The following is a 26,524-nucleotide window of genomic DNA, read 5'->3' as shown; positions in this document are numbered from 1 at the left end:
TTCATTAATTCTTAAAAACTACATAAAAAGATGGAAGCAGGAATACATAAATTCGCTTAGGAAATATTACCGATACACAGATCGAAACACATAGAACATTAACGTCGGAAATATGTAGTTCAGATTCAGGACTATGTATCTAGAGTAAATTGGACTTTGGCGATCATTGACAAATTATTTTACGGCAAAGATGGACTTACACGATCAGCCATAATTCGAACAAAAACCGGTTTGATATCTAGACCAATCATCAAACTTGAATTCTTTGGAACTTGAAAATATAGCAGCTCAGAGTGAGGAAAAGACGAAAATAAAAACATAGACTAACATGTGTTAAATATAAATCGTGAAAAGTAAAATGATAACGTGTGATTAGCATATGGACATTAAAATGAATTTAAACCGTGGGCTGTTAAATATTTTACATATAAACTTTAAAATTTTACTGGTAATTTATTTTATTAGAACTTTAATAATTAATGTTGTGATCACTTTCATTTATTTTAAAGTAATTCATGTGCGGCCCAAGTATGTTAAGAGCAAAATCACAAACGCAACGTTCTCGCTGCCCATATTCATTGTAACATGTGTGACATGTTGACATTAGAGCTTGAATAGAAAGAATTATTCACACGAGTCATTATATCAGAGGGAGAGGTATCCATTGCCTCAAAAATGACAAAAATCTTTAATGCCCTAGACTGGTACGACTTAGCCAGGAAAGGATAAGGTTGGTACCTTTATATATCACAAAGTCGAAATGAACTATTGCCAGCTGGCCAAACCAAGACATTTTCCACATGGGTCATGACACAAGAGGTATATGTAGTAGTTGTATAATGGCCCATAGTACTTATGTCCTAGACCCGTACGAGTTTGTCAGGAGGGGATAACAAGGGTTGTGGTACTCCGATTCATCACGAAGTAGAAAAAAAACTATTGCCGGATGGCCAAATTAAGAAATTCTCCACGTGGGTCATTATATCAGAGGAAGAAATAGGAATTGCCTCTAAAATGACCCATACTACTATACCCTAGACCGTACGACCTAGTCAGCAAAGGGAAAGATGGGCACCTTTATATATCTCAAAGTCGAATTGAACTATTGACGACTTGTCAAACTAAAAGATTCTCCTCGTGGACCATGATACAGAGGTTAAGGTACTAATTACCTTTAAAATGACCAGCAAGTAAAAGTATGTTTGAATATTTTGATATACAAGAGTACTTCCCTTACCCTTTTCCTACCAATACGTACGGATCTATGACATACGATACATGGGCCTTTTTAGAGAAAACACCTACGCTAATCTTTTTGTAGCCCACAAGGAGAAACTCTTAGTTTGGTCTTTGTGATATACAAGAGTACTTCCCTTTGCTGTTCAACAGGTACGGGTCTAGGACATAAGAACCATGGGTAATTTTCGAGGCAACATTATTCCATACATCTGATATGTTTGACAACGCAATCAGGGTTAGTGATATGGCCCATCTTAAAGGCAATGGCTACCTCTACCTCTGCTAATATGGTCCACGTTTAGATTATCTTAGTCGGTCAGCTGGCAATATTTCATTTTGACTTCGTTGTACACCGTGATACTATATCCCCCTTTAAACCATCTGCTAACAAATTTGCACAGGTCTAGGGCATGATTGTTATGGGCCATTTTAGAGGAAATGCCTACCTCTACCACTGGTATAATGGCCCACGTGGAGAATCTCATAGTTTGGCCAGCCGGCAATAATTCAGATCGAAATCGTTGTATACCGTGACACCATATCCCCCCTATTAACCCTTTACTGACAAAATCGTACGGGTCTAGGGTATAAATGCTATGGGCCATTTTAAAGGCAATAAGTACCTCTTCCTCTGGTATCATTGCCCACGTGGAGAATCTCTTCGTTTGGCCAGCCGGCAATAGTGCATTTTCGAATTTGTGATATACCAGGGTACCCCCCTTATACTTTTCTGACTAACTCGTACGGGTCTAGGGCATAAGTGCTATGGGCCATTTTAGGGCCAATACCAACCTCTACCTCTGGTATAATGGTCGATGTGGAGAATCTCTTAGTTTGGCCAGCCGGCAATAGTTCAGTTCGAATTCGTTGTATCCGGGATACCATATCCCCCCTTTGAACCCTCTACTGACAAACTCGTACGGGTCTAGGGTATAAGTGCTATGGGCAATTTTAAAGGCAATAAGTATCTCTTCCTCTGGTATCATTGCCCACGTGGAGAATCTCTTCGTTTGGCCAGCCGGCAATAGTTCATTTTCGAATTTGTGATATACCAGGGTACCCCCCCTTATCCTTTTCTGACTAACTCGTACGGGTCTAGGGCATAAGTGCTATGGGCCATTTTAGAGGCAATACCAACTTCTACCTCTGGTATAATGGTCGATGTGGAGAATCTCTTAGTTTGGCCAGCCGGCAATAGTTCAGTTCGAATTCGTTGTATCCGGGATACCATATCCCCCCCTTTGAACCCTCTACTGACAAACTCGTACGGGTCTAGGGTATAAGTGCTATGGGCCATTTTAAAGGCAATAAGTATCTCTTCCTCTGGTATCATTGCCCACGTGGAGAATCTCTTCGTTTGGCCAGCCGGCAATAGTTCATTTTCGAATTTGTGATATACCAGGGTACCCCCCTTATCCTTTTCTGACTAACTCGTACGGGTCTAGGGCATAAGTGCTATGGGCCATTTTAGAGGCAATACCAACCTCTACCTCTGGTATAATGGTCGATGTGGAGAATCTCTCAGTTTGGCCAGCCGGCAATAGTTCAGTTCGAATTCGCTGTATCCGGGATACCATATCCCCCCTTTGAACCCTCTACTGACAAACTCGTACGGGTCTAGGGTATAAGTGCTATGGGCCATTTTAAAGGCAATAAGTATCTCTTCCTCTGGTATCATTGCCCACGTGGAGAATCTCTTCGTTTGGCCAGCCGGCAATAGTTCATTTTCGAATTTGTGATATACCAGGGTACCTCCCCCCCTTATCCTTTTCTGACTAACTCGTACGGGTCTAGGGCATAAGTGCTATGGGCCATTTTAGAGGCAATACCAACCTCTACCTCTGGTATAATGGTCGATGTGGAGAATCTCTTAGTTTGGCCAGCCGGCAATAGTTCAGTTCGAATTCGTTGTATCCGGGATACCATATCCCCCCTTTGAACCCTCTACTGACAAACTCGTACGGGTCTAGGGTATAAGTGCTATGGGCCATTTTAAAGGCAATAAGTATCTCTTCCTCTGGTATCATTGCCCACGTGGAGAATCTCTTCGTTTGGCCAGCCGGCAATAGTTCATTTTCGAATTTGTGATATACCAGGGTACCCCCCCCCCTTTATCTTTTTCTGACTAACTCGTACGGGTCTAGGGCATAAGTGCTATGGGCAATTTTAGAGGCAATACCAACCTCTACCTCTGGTATAATGGTCGATGTGGAGAATCTCTTAGTTTGGCCAGCCGGCAATAGTTCAGTTCGAATTCGTTGTATCCGAGATACCATATCCCCCCTTTGAACCCTCTACTGACAAACTCGTACGGGTCTAGGGTATAAGTGCTATGGGCCATTTTAAAGGCAATAAGTATCTCTTCCTCTGGTATCATTGCCCACGTGGAGAATCTCTTCGTTTGGCCAGCCGGCAATAGTTCATTTTCGAATTTGTGATATACCAGGGTACCCCCCCTTATCCTTTTCTGACTAACTCGTACGGGTCTAGGGCATAAGTGCTATGGGCCATTTTAGAGGCAATACCAACCTCTACCTCTGGTATAATGTCGATGTGGAGAATCTCTCAGTTTGGCCAGCCGGCAATAGTTCAGTTCGAATTCGCTGTATCCGGGATACCATATCCCCCCTTTGAACCCTCTACTGACAAACTCGTACGGGTCTAGGGTATAAGTGCTATGGGCCATTTTAAAGGCAATAAGTATCTCTTCCTCTGGTATCATTGCCCACGTGGAGAATCTCTTCGTTTGGCCAGCCGGCAATAGTTCATTTTCGAATTTGTGATATACCAGGGTACCCCCCCTTATCCTTTTCTGACTAACTCGTACGGGTCTAGGGCATAAGTGCTATGGGCCATTTTAGAGGCAATTAAATGGACTGGTAATGTTGAGATTAAAGACTCTGATTGATCTCCGTAATTTTGAAGAATTATGTCATTGAAATAGTAATTGACAGTTTCTATTTTTCTGTTTATTATATTCCTTCAATAAACTATGTTTCTTGTTTTTCTGATCTTTTTAATTGTGTGATACTATCGTATGTATTGTATATTTTAGTTTTAAAATTGGACTATAATTGTAGACAACGAACAGATTATGGAATGCCCATATGACAATTAATTCCATTTAATTACCCTATATTTAATCATCTTGTTTTAATTACTATAGTTTACATTGATTCAATAATAACAACATTTTAATGTTCATAATTGTTTTGTGTTGTGTGAGGCAATGCAATTAAACTTTTCATTTACTTTCATTTTAAATGACGCGGACCTTGCAGAAGACACCTATTGGTTTACTATTTCCTAATTACTTTATATTGCTATAAATAGCATAACCATAATGGATATTAACAGCAAAAGTTATTTTATTGTCACAATATAATAACTACCCAAAACATTTCATCGAACACGGTTTTGATCTCATGAATATTATTGACGGCTAGCCTCATGAATATTAACGCCGGCTAGATCCACACTAGTAAAATTACAACGTATTTTGGTGATCTTGCAAAATGATCGTAATCCCGAAAATAGTAAACATATTTTCTTATCTTAAAAGGGGACAAGAAGGGTTCCATTAACAGGCCAATAAATAAGATTACAGTTAATTTAAAAAAAAAATAAAAAAAATAGGGGTATTTTTTCTCTCATAATAACAGTAAACAGATTCACAACAATGTCAATTTCAAGAAAGCAGACAACAGTTAATTAGTCAATAACAGTACAGCATCAATGATCTTGAATATATGCCACTTTTAACTAAAATATAAAGGCACAGAACCAGGACATAGGAGCACAGAACCAGGACCGGTTTTTTTTATCACCAGCACAGCGTCAGGACAATTCCGTTTAACGAACTTGCACGACTTATGCAATATAATATTGTTGTAATATACTTTGCATGGTACTTATGACGCATCAGAGAAAAATTACCGTTCTGATACAAGGTAAACAAACCTACCAGCACAGAATCAGGACCCACCAGCACCTGACAGGACCAAATCACCAGCACAGAACGTTCTCTCGCAGGACAGCCATACCCACCGTGATGCATGTCGGGACTGGAACATATTTGAATCTGTGTTGTACAAGACATAAATTCTGAGTCGTATTTTAATGACACTAGTTCACAAGGTAATAGATATCAATAAGACATGTTACCCTACCCGTTTTCTGACTCTTAGTCGACCAGTGTTTCTTTATACACCTGGATGCGGTTAGCTTAGCGGGGATGCAGCAAATCCGTCTCATTTTATTTTACACGTCCCAAGATCGAATCAATGACTTAAAACACTCAAGGCGAGCACACTACCAAGAGATCCACCGAGGCGCATTTTAACAAAATAAGACGAAAATGCACATTACATAACAATATGTTTTTTGTCTACATTTGTTATATAGATACATACTTAACGTAGAATACATAAAAAAATGTGTTGCTTTATTTTTTTCTTGTCCTTACGTTTCATTCAACCGTTTGAGTCATTTAGTTATTTATTCAGTTTTGTAATTGTGTTGTTGCAACCACAAACAACTACAGGTAGCACATTATTTCGGATTATATGAAGTAGATACCACACTAGATGTAGTTGTTGGATATTGGTGTGCCTATTTGAGTTCCTTGCGTCCAAATAGAGCTTTCTTACAAATTGACGAAAGGTACGTATGCATGACGAATCATACGTAAGACTCGTTTTAGGGATCCTTTATTTTGACATATCTAAATAATAGTCATTGAACCTCAGACAGACCATTACCCTACATGCATCGAGATTTTTTCCCGATATATAGGACATATAGGATTTCGGGATGTACGATAGGTTAACATATAATACCACCAGGTGGAAGGAGATAACTCTATAAAATATGCTAAATATAGGGAATTCAGAAGAAAAAAGCCCCTAAAAAAAAAAACCTTAAGCTGGGGTCACACTTTCACGATTTTTACTGCCGTCCTTGATAGGACCGTTCCTGATTAAAATTTGTCAAAAGTATGATCAAGATCCTGTGAATCGTGGAAACGGTAAATTCAAACTTCAATTTGTTTTCTTATATTAAAAGCGTGTATTATTTGCGATATGCTTATTTTTGAAAAATAAATTTGATCCAGGAAAGAACGCTGTTTTACCGGATAAAGTAAAGACTCTAAATTGTTATTGTGGAAATGAAATACGTGCTCCCTTTACGTTCGTTCGTACCTTTCGTCATTTTGTAAGAAAGCTCTAACAGGAACATACATTTCTTTAATTACTAAATTATAACTTTCTTTCATTACAAATTGATAACCTTTTTTTCATTACCAATCATTAATGACAAAAACATTTTCTTTTATCTATCTGTTATCTTGAACAGTGATATGTTTCTCCTTTTAGAGCGTAGATACTACTGTCAGATTTGACCTGAATTAAACATTGTGATTTATTATAGCAGCTATAGTTTATTAAATGTCTTGTGTAAATCTGGTTTTATCATAACAAAGTATAAAAAAGAAGATGTGGTATGATTGCCAATGAGACAACTGTCCACAAGAGACCAACATGACACATACATTAACAACTATGGGTCACCGTACGGCCTTCAACAATGAGCAAAGCACATACTGCATAATCAGCTATAAAAGGCCCCGATAAGACAATGTAAAACAATTCAAACGAGAAAACTAACAGCCTTATTTATATAAAAAAAAATGAAAAAAACAAATATGTAACACATCCACAAACGACAACCACTGAATTATAGGCTACTGACTTGGGACAGGCACATACTTAAATAAGGTGGCGGGGTTAAACATGTTAGCGGGATCTCAATCCTCCCCTAACCTGGGACAGTGGTATAACAGTACAACATTAAAAACGAACTATAAAAATCAGTTGAAAAAGGCTTATAACTCATCAGATGGACAAAAATAAAAGTTTGTTTGATCTCATCAACATACTAAACTCTTATCAATATAACTAAAATCTTAACAATCAATTATGAAATTTTATTGACCCTTTATATTTGCACCACAAAAATATTAATCTTTTTTTCATATTTGTAACACAATCTCCATGAAAGGAAGAACTTCATTGTTCTTCACCTCTACTTACTTTGATAAATTGAAAACAACCGTTGTAAAGCAACAACCTGTATATACTTCTACAGTGCAGATATTTGGTAAGTTTAATTGTATGGTCTTAATTATAATGTTTTTTTTTTTATCATAATGTAATCTAAATCAATATACATAAGGTCGTTGGATGTTTTAGAATCATTGGGGTCATCGTCCAGTAGTAAATTTAAGCACATAAAAACATTATCGAACGCTCATTGAGATGGTTAATGATGGAAGATTTAACGACTTTGACTAGCTATACAGCCATTGCACGGTCAGCGATGGAAATGGAACACTCTTGCCAGAAATATCAATTTTGACAAAATGTATTGCTATGGCTTTGATCGTTTAAAAGTAATGATCGATAATGCTTTCCACTATTTTATGTCAAAGAAACGTAAGCTATGTGTATACAATAAACTCAAATTTAGGAGTCAGGGAATTACCCAATATTAATTACTTTACTAAATTATTCCAAAGATACAACAAATTGAGGTGGACTCTTGACATCTGACATCATGTAGATATCTCGTTTATATACTAGCTTTGATAAGTGTTTGGTATAACTATATTTTTTCACTTCTTTGTACCATGCATATATTTATTTTGTAAATCATACTACCATTCTCCATTTCAACTGTTTACCTTACAAAAAAATTATTCTCATTTACATGTGTATAATATCAGCTCACCTTGCCCACAGGGCCAAGTGAGTTTTTCTCATCACTTTGCGTCCGGTGTCCGTCGTCGTACGTCGTCGTCCTGCGCCCGTCGCCCGTCGTCGTTTACTTTTACATAAATCTTCTCCTCTGAAACTACTGGGCAAAATTTAAACCAAACTTGGCCACAATCATCATTGGGGTATTTAGTTTTAAAAATGTGTCCGGTGACTAAGCCAACCAACCAAGATGGCAGTCATGGCTAAAAAGAGAAAACAGGGGTAAAATGTAGATTTTGGGTTTTATCTCTGAAACAAAAGCATTTAGAGCAAATCTGACTGAAATAAAATTGTTCATAAGGTCAAGATCTATCTACCCTGAAATTGTCAGATGAATCGGACAATCCGTTGTTTGGTTGCTGCCCCTGAATTGGTAATTTTAAGGAAATTTTGTCGTTTTTGGTTATTATTTTGAATATTATTATAGATAGAGAAAAACTGTAAACAGCAATAATGTTCAACAAAGTTAGAGCTACAAAAAAATTAACATGACCAAAGTGATCAATTGACCTCTTGAGGCCTAGGAGTTATTGCCCTTTGTAGACAATTTTAACAATTTTTTTGAATTTTTGTTATCTTTTGCAAAAATCTTCTCCTCTGAAACTACTAAGACAAATTTAACCAATTGAAACATTAACCAATCATCATTAGGGTATCTAGTTTTAAAAATGTGTCAGATGACGCCGCCAGCGAATCAAGATGGCTGACATGGCTAAAAATAGTCCATATGGTAAAATGCAGTTTTTGGCTCATATCTCTGAAACCAAAGCATTTAGAGCAAATCTGTTGAGATAAAATTGTTCATTAGGTCAACATTTATCTGCCCTGAAATTTTCAGACCAATCGGGCAACTTGTTGTTGGGTTGCTGCCATTGAATTGGTAATTTTAAGAAAATTTTGCAGCTTTTGGTTATAATCTTGAATATTATTATAGATAGAGAGCAATGTACAACACAGTTAGAGTTACAAATAAGTCAACATGACCAAAGTGGTCAATTGACCCCTTAAGGATTTATTGCCCATTTAAGTCAATTTTTAACAATTTTCATAATTTTTTTCAAAATATTTCCCCACTGTCACTTCTGAGCCACGTTAGTTCATTATAAATAGATATTATTGTAAGCAGCAAGATTGTTCAGAAAACTTTATGTAAGATCTACAAACACATCACAAAACCAAAACACAATTTTGTCATGAATCCATCTGTGTCCTTTAAATTTGTTCAATATGCACATAGACCAAGGTGAGCGACACAGGCTCTTTAGAGCCTCTAGTTGTATATGCGGGCTTTAATTGTTTTACATCTTGCAGCGATATATTATTCATTCACTCCTTATTTTATTGAATTTATATTTTCATTGTGTCAGAAATCAAATTTATTCGTTCAGTCTATGTTCACTTGTGTTAATATGGCTTTTGATTGGGTTAAGACATTTCAATTGATAAGTTATATTTCTATGTTCTGGTGTAACACTACTGTTTAAGATAAGGTGGAGGTGAAGGTTGATGTCTATTTAATTGTTTAACCAGCTGCATTTGTTTGCACCTGTCCTAAGACAGAAATCAGATGTCAAATAGTTGTCACTTGTTGTGTTGTTTCTCGTGTCTCGTTTTTTATATAGATTAGGCCGTTGGTGTTCCCGTTTGAAAATTTTTACACTACATTTTGTCAATTTTGGGGCCCTTGATAGTTTTCTGTTCGGTGTGATCTAAAGTTTCGTGTTGAAGGCCGTACTTTGACCTTTAATGGTTTTACTTTTACAAATTGTGACTTAGATGAAGGATTTTCTCGTTGTCACTTATAATACATCTTCTTATATCTATTTTAATACAATAGGAATTGCCCGTCCTCATTTTAACGATGACGCTCATAAAACGATAAACCCCAAGGGTGACTGGGGTATAGAAATATGGTCATTTGGTCTTCTCCCGACCGGCAGTAAAACGCTTGCCGAAGTGGGGCGTCCGTTTGGCTGTGCGGGATGTATCAAGTTCGCAGCCACGTCCGGTCAGAAGGGGGACGTTAAATCCGATGCCTCGTGTAAAGAGAGTGCCACGCTCTTTGCACGTTAAGAACCCTTGCAACAACTCTTTGAGGGGTCCGTAGGTGGCCTGTTGCAAGGCAAAATTTCTGTCCCTATCCAATATACCCTCATTTTCCAGTGGCAGTCCAAATTTCCCAGACCATCATCCTAGATGGCCTCTATTACAACAACCTACTTATTGTATTTATTGTTAACTTGTTCTCGTCCTGAATATGCATGAAATATTTGCCACTGGACGTTAAGCAAACAACAATCAATCAATCAATCATAAAACGATAAACCATCTACATGTAAGTTGAATTTTAATCCTGGTATCTATGATAAGTTTATGTAGTCTTAAAGGTAGTCCATTTTGATAGGATCTTTGAATTTAATTACATGTTATTTTACTAGGATTGAACCAAAAGTAATCATATATTCTTATCAAGTTATTAACACGTAGAAATCCAACTGCAGTAATGCCCAAATTCAGTTTTCCACAGACTTTGTCTGAAGCCTCGACATTAAATCCGCCAGAGGGGTTTTGATTGATATTTAAGTCTGTGTAAACTAAATATTTAAGTTTTCCAGTAACTGCTTTTACTCTTGAGTCACTGTTTTGATTGATATTTAAGTCTGTGTAAACTAAATATTTAAGTATTCTAGTAACTGCTTTTACTCTTGAGACACTGTTTTATGTAATCTTTTCGTTTCTGTGCTTAGAACCAAGAGGATAGCATACCCGTAACCAGAGGGGTTCGGGGGGTTCGGACGAACCCCCCTTGAAAACAAATAAGCACTGTTAAAGTCAATATTCTGTTCGAATGGTGACTGTTAAATTTAAGTTCGTGAGTCCAAATAATCCCCTTTGGAAATTCCTGGCTACGGGCCTGGATAGAATGGGCCATTTCTGATTGATTCTAAAAAATGTAATCATCTTATGTTGTACTGTTACACAACTGTCCCGTGTTAGAGGTGGTTATCGCAATCACATTATCAATAAGATATGTTAGATACACGTCAATGAAACCATTAATAAACGACAAAAATAATTAAAAGACAATCCAATCTTCAACAATGGACAGATGTCTATACAAAACAAAATATGTAACCCCCCCTGCAATATTGATGACTCGGTCTTTCGCCAGAAGCCTGTGATTGAGTGGGTGTCATTGGTAGCAGCTGTCAATTACAATTGGTCATCTTTTTTGTTTTAGCATTAATTGATTTCATATATTGTAATGTAGGGTTCTTTTATAGCCTTCTATAAGGTATTGGTCGTGCTTACTGTTGAAGGTCGTACGGCGACCTTTAGTTGTTTACATCCTTATTTCTCAAGTCCTATTTCGATAGTTTTCTCATTGGCAATTGGCAATAACATCGCATCTCCTTATTTGTTAATCTATAAATGTGTAAAAAAATAAGTGTGCATGATTCTACCTTTGTAATTGCACGAACATTATGTGGGTTATATTGACTAGCAATTGCATTTCTATTATGTCATTAAATAAATTTAAGGAAATCTAGGTGGACAAATGCAGGGGCGGATGCAGGAATTTTCGAAAGGGGGGGTGCTAACCCAGGGCAAAGGGGGGGGGGGTCGAGGGGGGTGCAAAACATATGTCCCGATACAAATGCATTGATCGGCAAAAATAAAGGGGGGGTGCGCACCCCCGGAACCCCCCCCCCCCTGGATCTGCCACTGAAATGGGACTATTTCTAGGAGCCAGTATACTGACCGTCACGGAACTGGGAGAAATAGACAATAATAGTGCATTGACTTGACATATCAACGATATAAGGATGAGGCTTAGAAACGGGGAAATGCGAGGCTGTGCCGAGCATTTTCCCCGTTTCGGGCCGAATCCTTATATCGTTGATATATCAAGTCAATGCACTATTATTGTCTTTATACTGCAATCTAAAAAAAAAACATTTTCAATTGTTGTTTATTGTGTTAATGTTATTTATTTGATTTAAATATTGGGAAAAATCCCCCTTTAAAAAGGCCTCATATCACACAGACGGAGAAATATAAAACACGATGAAATGTACATCATTACCGCAATCAATGATGAACGAATTTGTTGCAGACTAAAATATCAACAATAAACATAAAACATAATGATTTATAGGTTGCAAACAAAAAAAAATTAATAAATGAAATATGTTTTCCCAAAAATTGCAAAAGAAACAAGTTTGAGTCGTTAAACGCATCGTTGTTTACATTGGAAACAAGTATAGGTTGAAGAGGTCGTATGAATAATTAAATATAATTTCGACAATTTCTATTTAAATATTCATGAGGAAAAGTGATATCAGGTCAGTGACTGTATATGGCATAGAAATATACAGTCAACGCATTTTGACTGCTCAAATAGAACGAGTGCAGTATAATTACTCATATTTGTAATAATGTCCATGTTTAATAAGGAGAAGAAAAACAAAGACAGGAACTGTTAAAACCAATGAGAATAAAGGACAATTCATAAAATCCTAAAATAATCTTTCCCTAGATTTGAAGTTTTTAGACACATGAACATCCAAAAAGTACAATGATTATGAAAGAAAAGTAAAGAATTAGGTGGTTTAAATCATTTCTTTTTTTTAATTGTAATATAACTATAGCAAACGTTCAAATGGTTTTGCTAATCTAAGAGACAAAGTGCCATCATCTCAAGATCTTTTTTCTTATATTAAATTTGTAATTATATTAATAGCCTCAATCTTGAACTTGTTCGTCACATTTGCGTCTTTATTTAACAGTCTGTAGATCTGAGAAAGACAGGTCAATGTAAGACAGGTTCATGATTTATATTTCACTGTATAATAGTGAATTTAATATTACATTTAATATGTGTGTTAATTTAATTGTGTATGTATTGTATTCAGGTATGTATGTATTTTATACGACTGAAATACACGTGAGAGGTTAAGCTAGATATAAAACCAGGAATACTTCACCATTTTCTACATAAGATAATACATGGACCAAGTCAGCAAAATGACAGTTGTCTATTTGTTTCTTGTGTTCGAGCTTTTAATTTTGCCAAATGATAAGTGACTTTCCGTTTTGAATTTTCCTCGGAGTTCAGTATAATAATGTAATAATACTTTTTTTTAATTTTTCTTATTGTCCGACCTTTAAGCTAATTGGTGGGATTTTGCAATACAATCTATGAAAATAAATATTAATTATTAAATAAAATTACTATAATTATATCAAATGTTATTTGTTGTATTACATCATGTACATGTGTCCTATAATGTTTAAATCAGATTTTGTAAGCTGTCAATTGAAGATATCTAGAAGATAAAAGTTTTTATTTACAAAATATAACTATTAGATTAGAAGAAAATTGATTCATGTGTGTTAAGATTTCTATATTCAAATTATTACACTTGTATCTGACCGGGATTTACGAAACTACCTTTTCTTGACAACTTTACTAAACTCCTTTGTAAAATAAAAATCTTGCACACTGAACATAAATTAATAATGTAAAATTAATGTTCAAATAACTCGAAGCAATATTAGCAACACACCTACTGGGTTCTGTGTGAATTCGAGGCATTTGTGGAGCTCCCTCAGATGGTAACAATGTCTGACATACTATCCAGAAGTGACTGAACCATTCCAAAACAGTATGAGTTTCTCCTGGGTATACGTTAACCCAAACATTATGATTCATGGTAAAACCAGGGGTATTTGATATCATTTTTGCAGTTTCAACAGTTGACTGTGTAAGTTTGTATGGGCTAACTGTTTCTTCACTTCCTAAAATAGATAACAAAATATTTTTAAAGGCAGAATATTTTGATAGAATGTATCTTTTTTTCACATGTCTGTACTGATTATAATAACATTTCTTAAATACATTGCATTCATCTTTTAATAATAAATGTATTTCAATAACTTTGTTATTGATGTTTTAATTGTGAACTTTGTTTGTTAACAGTGAACATATAATACAATAATGTCTTTTTTTTGGCATATTTTGTCTACCTGCAGTTAAACTGTATCAAGAAAAAAATATATACAAAATAAGGACATTGGTCACCTTTCTCTTTTTCGTTTTTTTTTTTTTTTTTTGCTAACACCAATGTGACAGAAATAGCATGGATTCTGGTGGTAGACAAATCCTTTTGAAAGTCACAAAAGCGCTTTGAAAACTGTTTTGAAACTTTAGTCTCATTTAATTAATGAGCGATTGGCGTTCGTCAATTGTTTACATGGGAACCATTGGAATATATTTTTCTAAATCAAAAATGCGCTAGGGGAGTGTTGGTGCCCTTAAACTAGTTTAACTCCGCCATATTCTGTATATGCCTTCAGTGGATGTCGTTTGTTTGGTGTAATTTATTCATGTTTTACGTTTGTTATTTTGTATATAAATCAGGCCGTTATTTTCTTATTTGAACTGTTTTACATCGTGTCTTGCCGGAGTCATGTCTAGTTTACAAGTTGTACGGTTGTAGTTTGTTGCTAACATCTACACCTCTTTGGAAAAGTTTCTATTTGGCAGTTATATCAAATATCTTTGTTGTATGTATTTGTATAGCAATTAATTTATTTTGAGTCCAGCTAATATGTTTTGGTTCATCATTCTTGTGATATCTTTTCTCATGTATAAAAACATACATGGTTCTCCGAACGATTGTGTTGAGCCTCTGGATGATAGTAGATTGCAATGTATACATGTAAATAAATGCACCAAACGTGGAGTTAACTTTAAATTGTATAGCAAAGTAATGTTTCTTTTAGCTTAGGTTACCTGCGTCTAATACTATCTTCTGTGGGAATCTTCTTTGTTGAAAAGATTTGTCTCTGAGAGTGTTATTTATAAAATCAAAGTCGGAAGTATTTAAAGTTTTGTTATTCAAAGGCCACCATAATGACGGGCTTTGGCAAGCAGCTAATCCAAAAATTGTTGATCGTGTCCATGCAGCATAACATGACATTAAGCCACCAAGAGAATACCCCATTACTCCTGTATTAGGTTGGTCTATCAGGATACGGTTATTTGCAAGTTCTTGTGCTTTAGGGCGAACTTTATGTAAGACGAAGTCAAGTAAACGATCACCAAATCCTTGGATGTTATCACGTTTTCCACATTTATCTATCATCAGCCTGCACATTACAAATAACATAATAGGTTATAGAAAGCTTTTACCAAACAATATTTTAAAAATAAAGTAAACCAGCGTGCATTTGTCATTAAATTTATTATATTGTAATGTCTCACGGGTACTCCAACATGACGATTATTTATTTGTTTGAAAGATTTTCAACACAACATAACTTAGTATCCTACGTTGACAGATATAAAAAAAAAATCGAAGTCCATAAATCATAAGTTATATAGTTTATTCAGTCGAATCCTCTTTTACAACCCTTTGCAGATTACGTTGAAACTTTGCAATATCTAATTTATTATACATGCTAACATAACTAAGCTCATCTTAAAGTCCGTTTATTAATGTGCAAACTATATGTCCTTACTTGATTTTTAGTATTAATCAGTGTTTGTCCGCTTCGTCGTTCTGATTTTCCGAATGTATTGTTTAACGTTTTGACGTTTATTTAGGAGATAACTGTATTGTATTTTATGCTCCGACGGCATCAATTGGGGATTTGATGGTCGCAAATAAAGTTTACTGGCTACGCGTTAGCGGAGACAGTAAACGGGTATTTGCGACCATCAAATCCCCAATTGATGCCGTCGGAGCTTAAAATACAATATTGTTATCTCCATTCTAATGAAACCCACGTTAAAACATGTAATAAAAATCTGTCAAATGCCGTCTGCGCTTGTGCGTACGTCCCATAGCATCAATTGTCAATTGATGCCATGTAAAAAAGTAACGTTATCCAATCAAAATGAACGTTACAAACGTTGTTGCATTTGAATTATCATTATCTGTGTTGAAGTTAATGTTGCAGAAAACATGGTTGAATCTCTATAGATTTTGTGCATATCTAATGACTTCCTTTTTTTCTTTTTCCTTTGAACAAGACAGTATGAATATTTACCTTAGATATTCTTCATCAACTGTGTAATTTTTTGGCAGGCAATTGTCGCATAAATTAAAAAAGGTCCCGTTAGCGCATGTCAAATATGTACCTGGAACAGGTGTTAGTAGAACAAAACGTTCATGATTTGGTTGATAATCCCCATATCCAATGATGATAAACTCTTTTGTGGTGCCAGTCTCAGCTAGAAGTTTATCGACAATAGGTGTAAGTATCTTAGAGTCACCACCAGGATATAAATCAAAGACAACCACATTCGGGTATTTCTTATACGTGTTTTCGTTAAAACTTGGTGGAAAATACAGATAAATCTTGCGTTCCTTTCCGATTTCTGGAGAATGAATTGTGACATTAGAGGCATGTCCTGCTTTTGAGTAAAACCACGGGTATACTTTAAACAAAGGCTTTTCGTGGAAATAGGAAGAAGACATCGATACGGGTAAATCTACAACGAAATTACCACCAATCATATTAGTTTTGTCTGCAATCAAAATTCTATATTCAAGTTTCTTAGTAATTGTTATATCATTTGAACAGTCTTGGCACCGGAATCCATTATCCGAAGATGTAAATATAAAGAGTATTTCCCATGTATCAGTCGCAGTCTTCATCATTTTCTTTCCCGCTGTCCAGTTTAAACCAAGTCCACTTCCTCTGATGTATAAGAATTTGTCTTTAATTTCCTGCAATACATATATACATTTCAAATATGAGTTTTGACAAGTATATCAGAGTTTATTCAAGTTAAAATCTTGTTAATTGCATTGCAGGCATTGATCTGTTTCATTTTCAATCAGTGTAATTGAGTTCTGGACCTGGCATGTCAGTAACTGCTAGTAGTCGGTTGTTATTTATGTATTATTGTCATTTTGTTTTTTTTCTTTTGTTTCATATTCTGACATCGGACTCGGACTTCTCTTGAACTGGGTATTACTGTGCGTATTTGTTTTTCTACATGAGCTAGAGGTATTGGGGAGGGTTGAGATCTCCAAAAACTTGTTTAACCCCGCCGCAATGTTGCGCCTGTCCCAAGTTAGGAGCCGCTGGCCTTTGTTAGTCTTGTATTTTTTTATTTTAGTTTCTTGTGTATAATTCGGAGTCCATTATAACTGAACTGGTATACATATTTGTTTAGGGACCAGCTGAAGAACGCCTCCGGGTGCGGGAGTTTCTAGCTGCATTGAAGACCCATTGGTGGCCTTCGGCTGTTTTCTGCTTTGTGGTCGGTTTGTTGTCTCTTTGACACATTCTCAATTTCCATTCTCAATTTTATTATTAAGGTAGAAAATTGTATAAATAGATATAGGAAGATGTGGTATGAGTGGCAATGAGACAAATCTCCATCCAAATAACAATTTATAAAAGTAAACCATTATAGGTCAAGATACGGACTTCAACAAGGAGCCTTGGCTCACACCGAACAGCAAGCTATAAAGGGCCCCAACAATTACTAGTGTAAAACCATTCAAACAGAAAAACCAACGGTCTAATCTATATAAAAACGAGAAACACGTATGAACTACATAAACAGACGATAACAACTGTACATCAGATTCCTGACTCAGGACAGGTGCAAAAAGTTGCTGCAGGATTATACGTCTGTGTTTGTTAGAATTTTGTTTTCCTATGCAGTTCACGAATATGAGCACCATTTGGGATAAATTCAGTTTCATATTCTCACAGTCTAATGAACTTTGTAAACTTTCAAGGCGGGTTGAGGCGACAATATTTTACAAATGTGATTTTCATTTGTCATTTTTAGCTGTTTCAGTTGATATTCGTCCGACAAAGTGGCATTACTCGGATTTATCCTGCAATTGGATGTCTTATTATACATATACAGCCCAACAGATGCCGAGTATACATTTTGAATAGTCAATTCATGTATGTATTTTTCATGCAGAATGCTAGTTATCAAAACTATTTATGATAATCTTTTTTAACCTTTAAAAATTTTATTAACATGCCTACACATTGTAAAGAATCACAAGAATACAACAAAAGCATCATCCCCTTTTAGAAAAAAGGCACTATTAGATTAACAGTAATCTATTAGAAGATATTAGTTTTAAATAAATGGAGAATGACTCCATGGATAACAGATGATGGCTCCGCGTGCATACACCATTATTCTAGCTTAATTGTAGAACGGTAAAAGCGAAGCTATTTAATTTCGTATTTGCTATGTTTTGTAGAAATAAGCATTGTGTTACGTTTCATAACATTGTGGTGGAGAACTGAAACGAAAAATTCAGCATTGTTTCCATTTGATAAAGGTCAGAACTCTAGAAAAGAAAGAGTGACACCATCCAAATTCAAACTTGACCTGTGTTTTGTGATAATTAGCATTGTGTTTTAGTTTCCTATCATTTGGTTAAGGCAAACTTAAGTTAGAGAACGAAAACAAATTTAAGATCAAACCTACGGATAAAATGAAGGACACACGTACAGACGGACAAAAATATAACTTTATGCTCCTTCCACTCAGTCTGAAATCGTAAAATACCTTTTCGGCAAGCAAACGAATTTTAATTGTTAATGTTAAGGGTTCCTGGCGAAGGTTAGCCAAGAAAAGCGCTTTGTACACAATAACTTCATAATGTGTTATTTCCATTTATCAATGTTGGTACTAGTACTTCCCTTGCTTGCTACATATTTGTCAACAGTATATGGTTGTGTCATATATATAGGATATTATGTCTTTAGCTCAGTCGCCTAGATGCTGTCTTCCAATACATGGATCCGGGCTAGAGTTCTAAGAAGACAAATTGATTTTCAAATAAGAATCATTCTCTACGAAAACATTACAAAAAAATATGTGATGATATATCAGCCGAATAGCAGCGAAAGCATTCAAGCGCTAATTTTTTTTAAACACAACTTATTTAAACACCGCTTTCAGGCATTTTAAATGCAGTGTAACAAATCAAGAACTTTTCTCCCGCCATTAAACATGACTCATATTCATAGCAATCACTATAAATTGTTCTATAAAACTATTTCGGGGAACTGAAATAAATGAGTGTATTTCTTTACAAAAAATGGCCTATGATTGGTTCACTTATTAGTCCCAACTCCATTTAGCTGGGAAAATATAAATAAATTAATTACAGTGACAAAATGATTTACCTTGATATTTATTTCCGGGTATTTAGCTATTATCCGAAACTCTAAGTTTGTTCTTGACTTAGACTGGACTTCTGATAAGCACTGTCCACCCATGCAAAACCCATGCTTGCCGTTTTGTGTTACACATGACAGAGTTTCATTGCAACGAGAGTCAACATCCAAAATAAAAATGGAAACAAAACAGCATATCAGTAAAACCTGAAAGTCATAATTAATAGGTTACACTAGATTTAAAAACTATATTTACAGTAAAAATATATTTAACCGCACCAAATACAAAGTTCTTTAATATGGTGTTTTTGTAGTTATTTATATTATGATTTGTAGGATTTAATTTGTACAAATTTTAAGCTTTAATGGAAATTATTCTCAGGACCATGTCTTAACAAATAAACTAAATGTCATTTCGGGGCCTTTTATAACTAACTAAGCGGTGTGGGCTTTGCTCATTATTAAAGGCCGTACGGTGACCTGTAGTTGTCATTTTGGTCTCTTGTGGAGAGTTGTCTCATTGACAATCATACTACATCTTCTTGTTTTATAAATATTACGAAATGCTCCATATTATTTTAGCTTTAAAGCTGGAAAAAAGGTCGAAGAAATTCATTCCCAATTAATCAAATCATGGTGTAGTCCCGTAAAACTACGAAAAATGGATAATAACATTAACAAATTTTTAATAGCTTACCTTTGAGGAGCAACCCTATATCGTAATCGTACGGTACAATTTCTGTTAAATCAAAAATTGTGGCAAGAATTAATACTCCAAATAGAATTTAAACAAGCTAGAATTTGATAAAATATAAAGAAGAATATGTGGTATGATTGACAATGAGACAACGCACTCTTCATGTCAACATCAATGATGAAACGGAACCAGGAGGTTTGGATAATGATCTTGAAATAGTTTGTTTCTCTAATTTTCGTCCCAATCGCTGTCCCGTTTATCTGAAGGTAAATTAAATGTTCACCATTAAAGGTGAAATTGTTGCATTTCACGGCCAGAGTAAGCAGCTGGACTAAACACTCGGTAGGTGGTTCTAAAGTGTTGCGAGAGTCCCATATTTCCTTACATGATTGTATTCCGTCATCATGAGGTTTGTTGGAATACAAGGTGATGACGTCTAAAGTGACAATGAGGGTTTCCGAAAGAAGAGGTATCATAGATTCCATTTTACGAAGATAATATGTAGTGACTTGAATGTGAGAAGGAAGATTTTCTACATGAGCCTCTTATATGAAAGTCTATGCGTCAGCTCTCTAATAGATTCAATTATTTAACTTAAGTCGAAATTTATTATTATTTTTCTAATCATCAATTAATCTGCTATTTATTTGGGATGTTTTATACACCGCCTCTGTTTTAATTACTCTACCGTTGTCAAATTTGACATATTATACCAGTTTAGATCAGTCAGTGCTAGAATGTATTTCCACACAGTTGTTGTAACATCTTATTTTGTCATTCATTTTGGAGTTTTAGAGTTGTGCAAGTTCATATAGCAAATTTCTGTTTTTATTTTAGGCACATTTTTTAGTCTTTGAATCGTGTTTTGGAAATTTTAAATTGTATTAGCGTCTCTACAATGAATATATGATGTTCGGAGTAAAACTGTCTAACTGTTTTATTGTATAGAATTCAAGATTTTTATAGTTTTATAATCAGAATAGATTGATATGATTCATTCAAAATCCTGATCATACAGATGAAGGATAATCTGTTATCCGAAATATTTAACATTTGTTCACTTTATGGTGATTTTTTTGGTGATTTTGTACACTGGTTACATATTATGTTTTGTGATGTACTGTATCATAATTATATGATCCATCGCCCGCAAGATTTATTGTTGACTATTATTCAGTCATTCTATATTATATATATATATATATATATATATATATAAGAGCCCAGGTGGTCGTGTGGTCTAGCGATTTGGTGTCACGATATCACAATAGCATGGGTTCGAATCCCGGCGAGGGAAGAACCAAAAATTTGCGAAAGCAAATTTACAGATCTAACATTGTTGGGTTGATGTTTAGACGAGTTATATATATATATATATATATATATATATATATATATATATATATATATATATATATATATATATATATATATATATATATATATATATATAAGTGTCTAAGAATGTAACTTTAACACACTAATGAGTGTTATAAAATTAGTTTGTTATATTTTATATATTATTCACGCAATATTTCGCTAAACAAATTAGCTTCATCGGGCGTGTGCATCTATCTAGGTGAAATCGGATGCATGACAAAAAATATCTTTGTAGCTTGACGGCTACACAAAATTTGTGTAAAAGTTTAACATATTGATTGATGGGGTATATTAAACATATTTTTGCCGTTTATTGTACATAACAATTTTAAAATCTAAACAAATAGTTGTTATGTACAATAGAATGAAATTCATGATTTATTCCTTTGGTTTTGGGTAGAACTGTTTTTCATCCCTCTCATTAAGTCCATCAGGTTCAAGAGTACGTAGCTGATGCATCCAGAAACTTTCTTTCTGTTTTCTCCTTTCGGAGTCCCAATTTTGATTTACCTCAATTATTTGAAAGGTGATATTATCAAAAGTATGTCCTGTTCTTAAGAGGTGTCTCGTAATTGGACAGTTTCTTCCTTTTGTATAGAACGACCGGTGATTGTTAAGTCTGATGTTGAATGTAGTTTCTGTTTCACCAACATACTGCAGCTTGCAAGTTCCACAAGTAAGAATATAAATACTATTTTCCGTTTTGCAATTAGATGTAACATAAATGTTGTATCGCTGCTTTGTTACTGTGCTGCTGAAAGAGTGGTCAGTGTTGGCGGCTTTACAGCACTTACAATTGCTTCTACCGCATTGTTTGTAACACCCAAATTTAGAAGTTTCTTGTTTCTTTACTTTTGATGTCACAAGTATGTCTTTGAGATTTTTGGGTCTGCGATAGGCAATAACAGGAGGTGATGGAAAAATTTCTTTTAAGGAAGAGTCATTTTCGATAAGACGCCAGTGCTTTCGGATAGTAGATGAAATATTTGTCAAATCGGGATCATTGTAATCAGTTCCATCACTCAATTAAATTTACATCTGAATTTTCAAGCGAGAAAATGACTTTTCTCGACACCACCACATTTGTAAAAAACGGGGTCATGACAACTGATCTCCACACAAAGAAAACTGATAAACACCAGTTCCTTTCTCCAAAAAGTTGTCACCCAAAACACTGCTCCAGGAGTATACCTTACAGTCAAGCCATCAGACTAAAGCGAATTTGCTCCTCGGAATCCAAACTGAACTATCGTTTGGGACAACTAAAAAGACAGCTGAAATCAAGAGGATATAAAACCAAAAACATCACAGACGCTTTTGATAAAGCCCAAGAAAAAGATCGAGCTAGCCTCATGGAATACAAAGATAAGACGACCCGTGCAGATAGAATTCCGTTTGTTGTAACCTTCCATCCCGATTTGACAAATATTTCATCTACTATCCGAAAGCACTGGCGTCTTATCGAAAATGACTCTTCCTTAAAAGAAATTTTTCCATCACCTCCTGTTATTGCCTATCGCAGACCCAAAAATCTCAAAGACATACTTGTGACATCAAAAGTAAAGAAACAAGAAACTTCTAAATTTGGGTGTTAAAAACAAGGCGGTAGAAGCAATTGTAAGTGCTGTAAAGCCGCCAACACTGACCACTCTTTCAGCAGCACAGTAACAAAGCAGCGATACAACATCTATGTTTAATCTAATTGCAAAACGAAAAATAGTATTTATATTCTTACTTGTGGAACTTGCAAGCTGCAGTATGTTGGTGAAACAGTAACTACATTCAACATCAGACTTAACAATCACCGGTCGTTCTATGCAAAAGGAAGAAACTGTCCAATTACGAGACACCTCTTAAGACCAGGACATACTTTTGATAATACCACCTTTCAAATAATTGAGGTAAATCAAAATTGGGACTCCGAAAGGAGAAAACAGAGAGAAAGGTTCTGGATGCATCAGCTACGTACTCTTGAACCTCATGGACTTAATGAGAGGGATGAAAAACAGTTCTACCCAAAACCAAAGGAATAAATCATGAATTTCATTCTATTTAACTAAAACAACTATTTGTTTAGATTTAAAAATTGTTATGTTCAATAAACGGCAAAAATATGTTTTATATACCCCATCAATCAATATGTTAAACTTTTACACAAATTTTGTGTAGCCGTCAAGCTACAAAGATAATTTTTGTCATGCATCCGATTTCACCTAGGTAGATGCACACGCCCGATGAAGTTAATTTGTTTAGCGAAATATTGCGTGAATAATATATAAAATATAACAAACTAATTTTATAACACTCATTAGTGTGTTAAAGTTACATTCTTAGACACTTATATAATTTAATTTAGTAACTGCATCAGTTTATTTACAAACTGATCCACACCTAGATAGATTGAATGTTGATTGTTGCTATTTTTAGACACTATATATATATATATATATATATATATATATATATATATATATAGCTTGCCTAACAATGTAATTTTAACACACTATTTAGTATGTAAATATAAGAATGTTTAAAATATTTACAAAATGATGAAAATAAACGCAATATTTCGCTAGACCAACTAGCTTTATCAAGCGTGCATTTATCCAGGTGAAATCGGATGTAGATGATAAGAAACTTTTGCAGCTCAACGTCTATGTTGTACTGAACTGCCTTTAAAATAAGAAAATTTTGCAGCTCAATGTCTATGACCTCTTGCATTTAGCTGCTTTGAAAATAAGAAAATTTTGCAGATCAATGTACATGTTGCACTTGGATTTAGCTACCTTAAAAATACATAATTGGTAGTTGAAGTTAGCAACGTCCATTTGCCAATATTACGGGATAAAAAGGACGATGCTTTGTTTTAAATTATTCTTTATCTTTCCTGTATCTTTTTTCGCCTTTTTCGTTAAGACCATCAGGTTCTAAAGTGTGGAGTTGGTGGATCCAAAAGTTTTCTCTTCTCCTTCTCGCCGTGGTGTCCCATTCGGTGTTGACTTCTATAATTTGGAAAGTGACATTATCAAAAGGATGTTTCGTTGAACGAAGATGTCTTGTGAGAGGACAGTTTTTGTTGGTTTTGTACGATGAACGATGGTTATTGAGCCGAATATTAAATTTGTCCAACAGTTTTTGTTGGTTTTGTACGATGAACGATGGTTATTGAGCCGAATATTAAATTTGTCCAATGAACGATGGTTATTGAGCCGAATATTAAATTTGTCCAATGGACAAATTTAATATTCGGCTCAATAATCCAATGGACAAATTTAATATTCGGCTCAATAACCATCGTTCATCGTACAAAACCAACAAAAACTGTCCTCTCACAAGACATCTTCGTTCAACGAAACATCCTTTTGATAATGTCACTTTCCAAATTATAGAAGTCAACACCGAATGGGACACCACGGCGAGAAGGAGAAGAGAAAACTTTTGGATCCACCAACTCCACACTTTAGAACCTGATGGTCTTAACGAAAAAGACGAAAAAAGATACAGGAAAGATAAAGAATAATTTAAAACAAAGCATCGTCCTTTTTATCCCGTAATATTGGCCAATGGACGTTGCTAACTTCAACTACCAATTATGTATTTTTAAGGTAGCTAAATCCAAGTGCAACATGTACATTGATCTGCAAAATTTTCTTATTTTCAAAGCAGCTAAATGCAAGAGGTCATAGACATTGGGCTGCAAAATTTTCTTATTTTAAAGGCAGTTCAGTACAACATAGACGTTGAGCTGCAAAAGTTTCTTATCATCTACATCCGATTTCACCTGGATAGATGCACGCTTGATAAAGCTAGTTGGTCTAGCGAAATATTGCGTTTATTTTCATCATTTTGTAAATATTTTAAACATTCTTATATTTACATACTAAATAGTGTGTTAAAATTACATTGTTAGGCAATCTATAATTTTATTTGTGTAATTGAATTAATCTCTGTACTGATTAATCCACACTCCCATAGATTTGTATGTCATGTGCTGCTATTTATAGGCACTTATACATATATATTTATGTGCATTTTTTTAAAATGTCAGTGTTTTAACAAGACTAGAAACAGCTTGAAACAGACAATATGAACATAAGTCTTTTTTGGCACCTAGCTTACGGATGTTTGGACAAATAAACATCGTATTGAGTACAATAACCACATAAAAAAGAATGATTGTATTTCATGCAGTTCTTGCGAAACTCATTTTCAGATGAATATGTTGAACAGCTCACACTACGATAAAATTTCATTATTTAGAATTTTCTTTCGTAAATACCGCGTGCATGTGTCATGTGTTTATTTGAACAAGATTCTGATGGTCACTAAATAAAAAGGATATAGTAACAGTTACTATTCGAATAAATAAAAAATATGAATTTACAAAAGTCATACATGTAATTACCTTTGAAAGCATTATATCTCACGTTATCTTATGAAGACTCCTTACAGTGTATTATCATATTGGTGTAACTGGTATTTTGTTTGTTTTGTATTTATACAAAATGTAGATTATTGCACTAGACATATCATGTGTTGAACATCATTTCAGATAATGCTTACATGTAGATGAATCTATGTCCCAAATTTTGCAACCACTTCAGTTTGTTGAATTAAACTTCGAAAAACAACATCAGTATTATGTGTTTTTGACTACAACTTTAATTTAAAACTGAAAGTCGAACACAAATAGTATCTCATGTTAGACGCGGGCGGGCTATTTTGCAACCCAAAAATAATTTATATAAACAGATACCCCAAAAACTAAGGACAAAGACAGTTTACAAAAACCTTTATAGAAAACTGAAGATGAAAAATATCCCACCCCAACGAAAACCGGGTCACCAACAGTGACACCCGCGCAGTGTTACTCTTGATAAAATACATTGTCTGTTCTTATTAAGATAAAAGTATAGAATGAAAATGTGTTTGTTCTAATCAATAGACATCATCATATTCAAACACAGTCGGTTCATTTCCTAAAGGGAAACATAGTTTTATATATGTATATGATAAACAAGATTTAACCAATACAGAAAACAAAATACATAGAAAAAAAAATCAGTTTATGTTTCACTATTTGGACAAACTAGATAACTAACACTTAACGTTTGCTGATATTGCCGTCGGGGAAAAGATAACAGTGTAATTGTGGCTAAAAGGGCAACATATCTGGGTAGATACAAACATCTTACAACAATCTACATCGCATTCC

The 26,524-nt window shown here is 34.8% G+C and overlaps 1 protein-coding gene across 1 annotated transcript; it reads right to left on the bottom strand.

Annotated features, from left to right (window-relative positions):
* Nucleotides 1–13,387: 13,387 nt before the first annotated feature.
* On the bottom strand, nt 13,388–25,846 carry LOC143085335 (uncharacterized). The gene is made up of 5 exons (XM_076261617.1): nt 25,715–25,846; nt 19,242–19,439; nt 16,113–16,795; nt 14,854–15,209; nt 13,388–13,856 (listed from the first exon to the last, which is right to left on the bottom strand). The coding sequence occupies exons 1-5, from the start codon at nt 25,724–25,726 to the stop codon at nt 13,528–13,530; spliced, it is 1,578 nt and encodes a 525-aa protein (XP_076117732.1). The 5' UTR covers nt 25,727–25,846; the 3' UTR covers nt 13,388–13,527.
* Between the last annotated feature and the right edge of the window lie 678 nt (nt 25,847–26,524).

This window comes from Mytilus galloprovincialis, chromosome 8, assembly GCF_965363235.1.
Source record: "Mytilus galloprovincialis chromosome 8, xbMytGall1.hap1.1, whole genome shotgun sequence".
NCBI lineage: Eukaryota > Metazoa > Mollusca > Bivalvia > Mytilida > Mytilidae > Mytilus > Mytilus galloprovincialis.
Note: the sequence above shows the minus strand (reverse complement) of the source record. Positions and strands in the feature narration are given on the sequence as shown.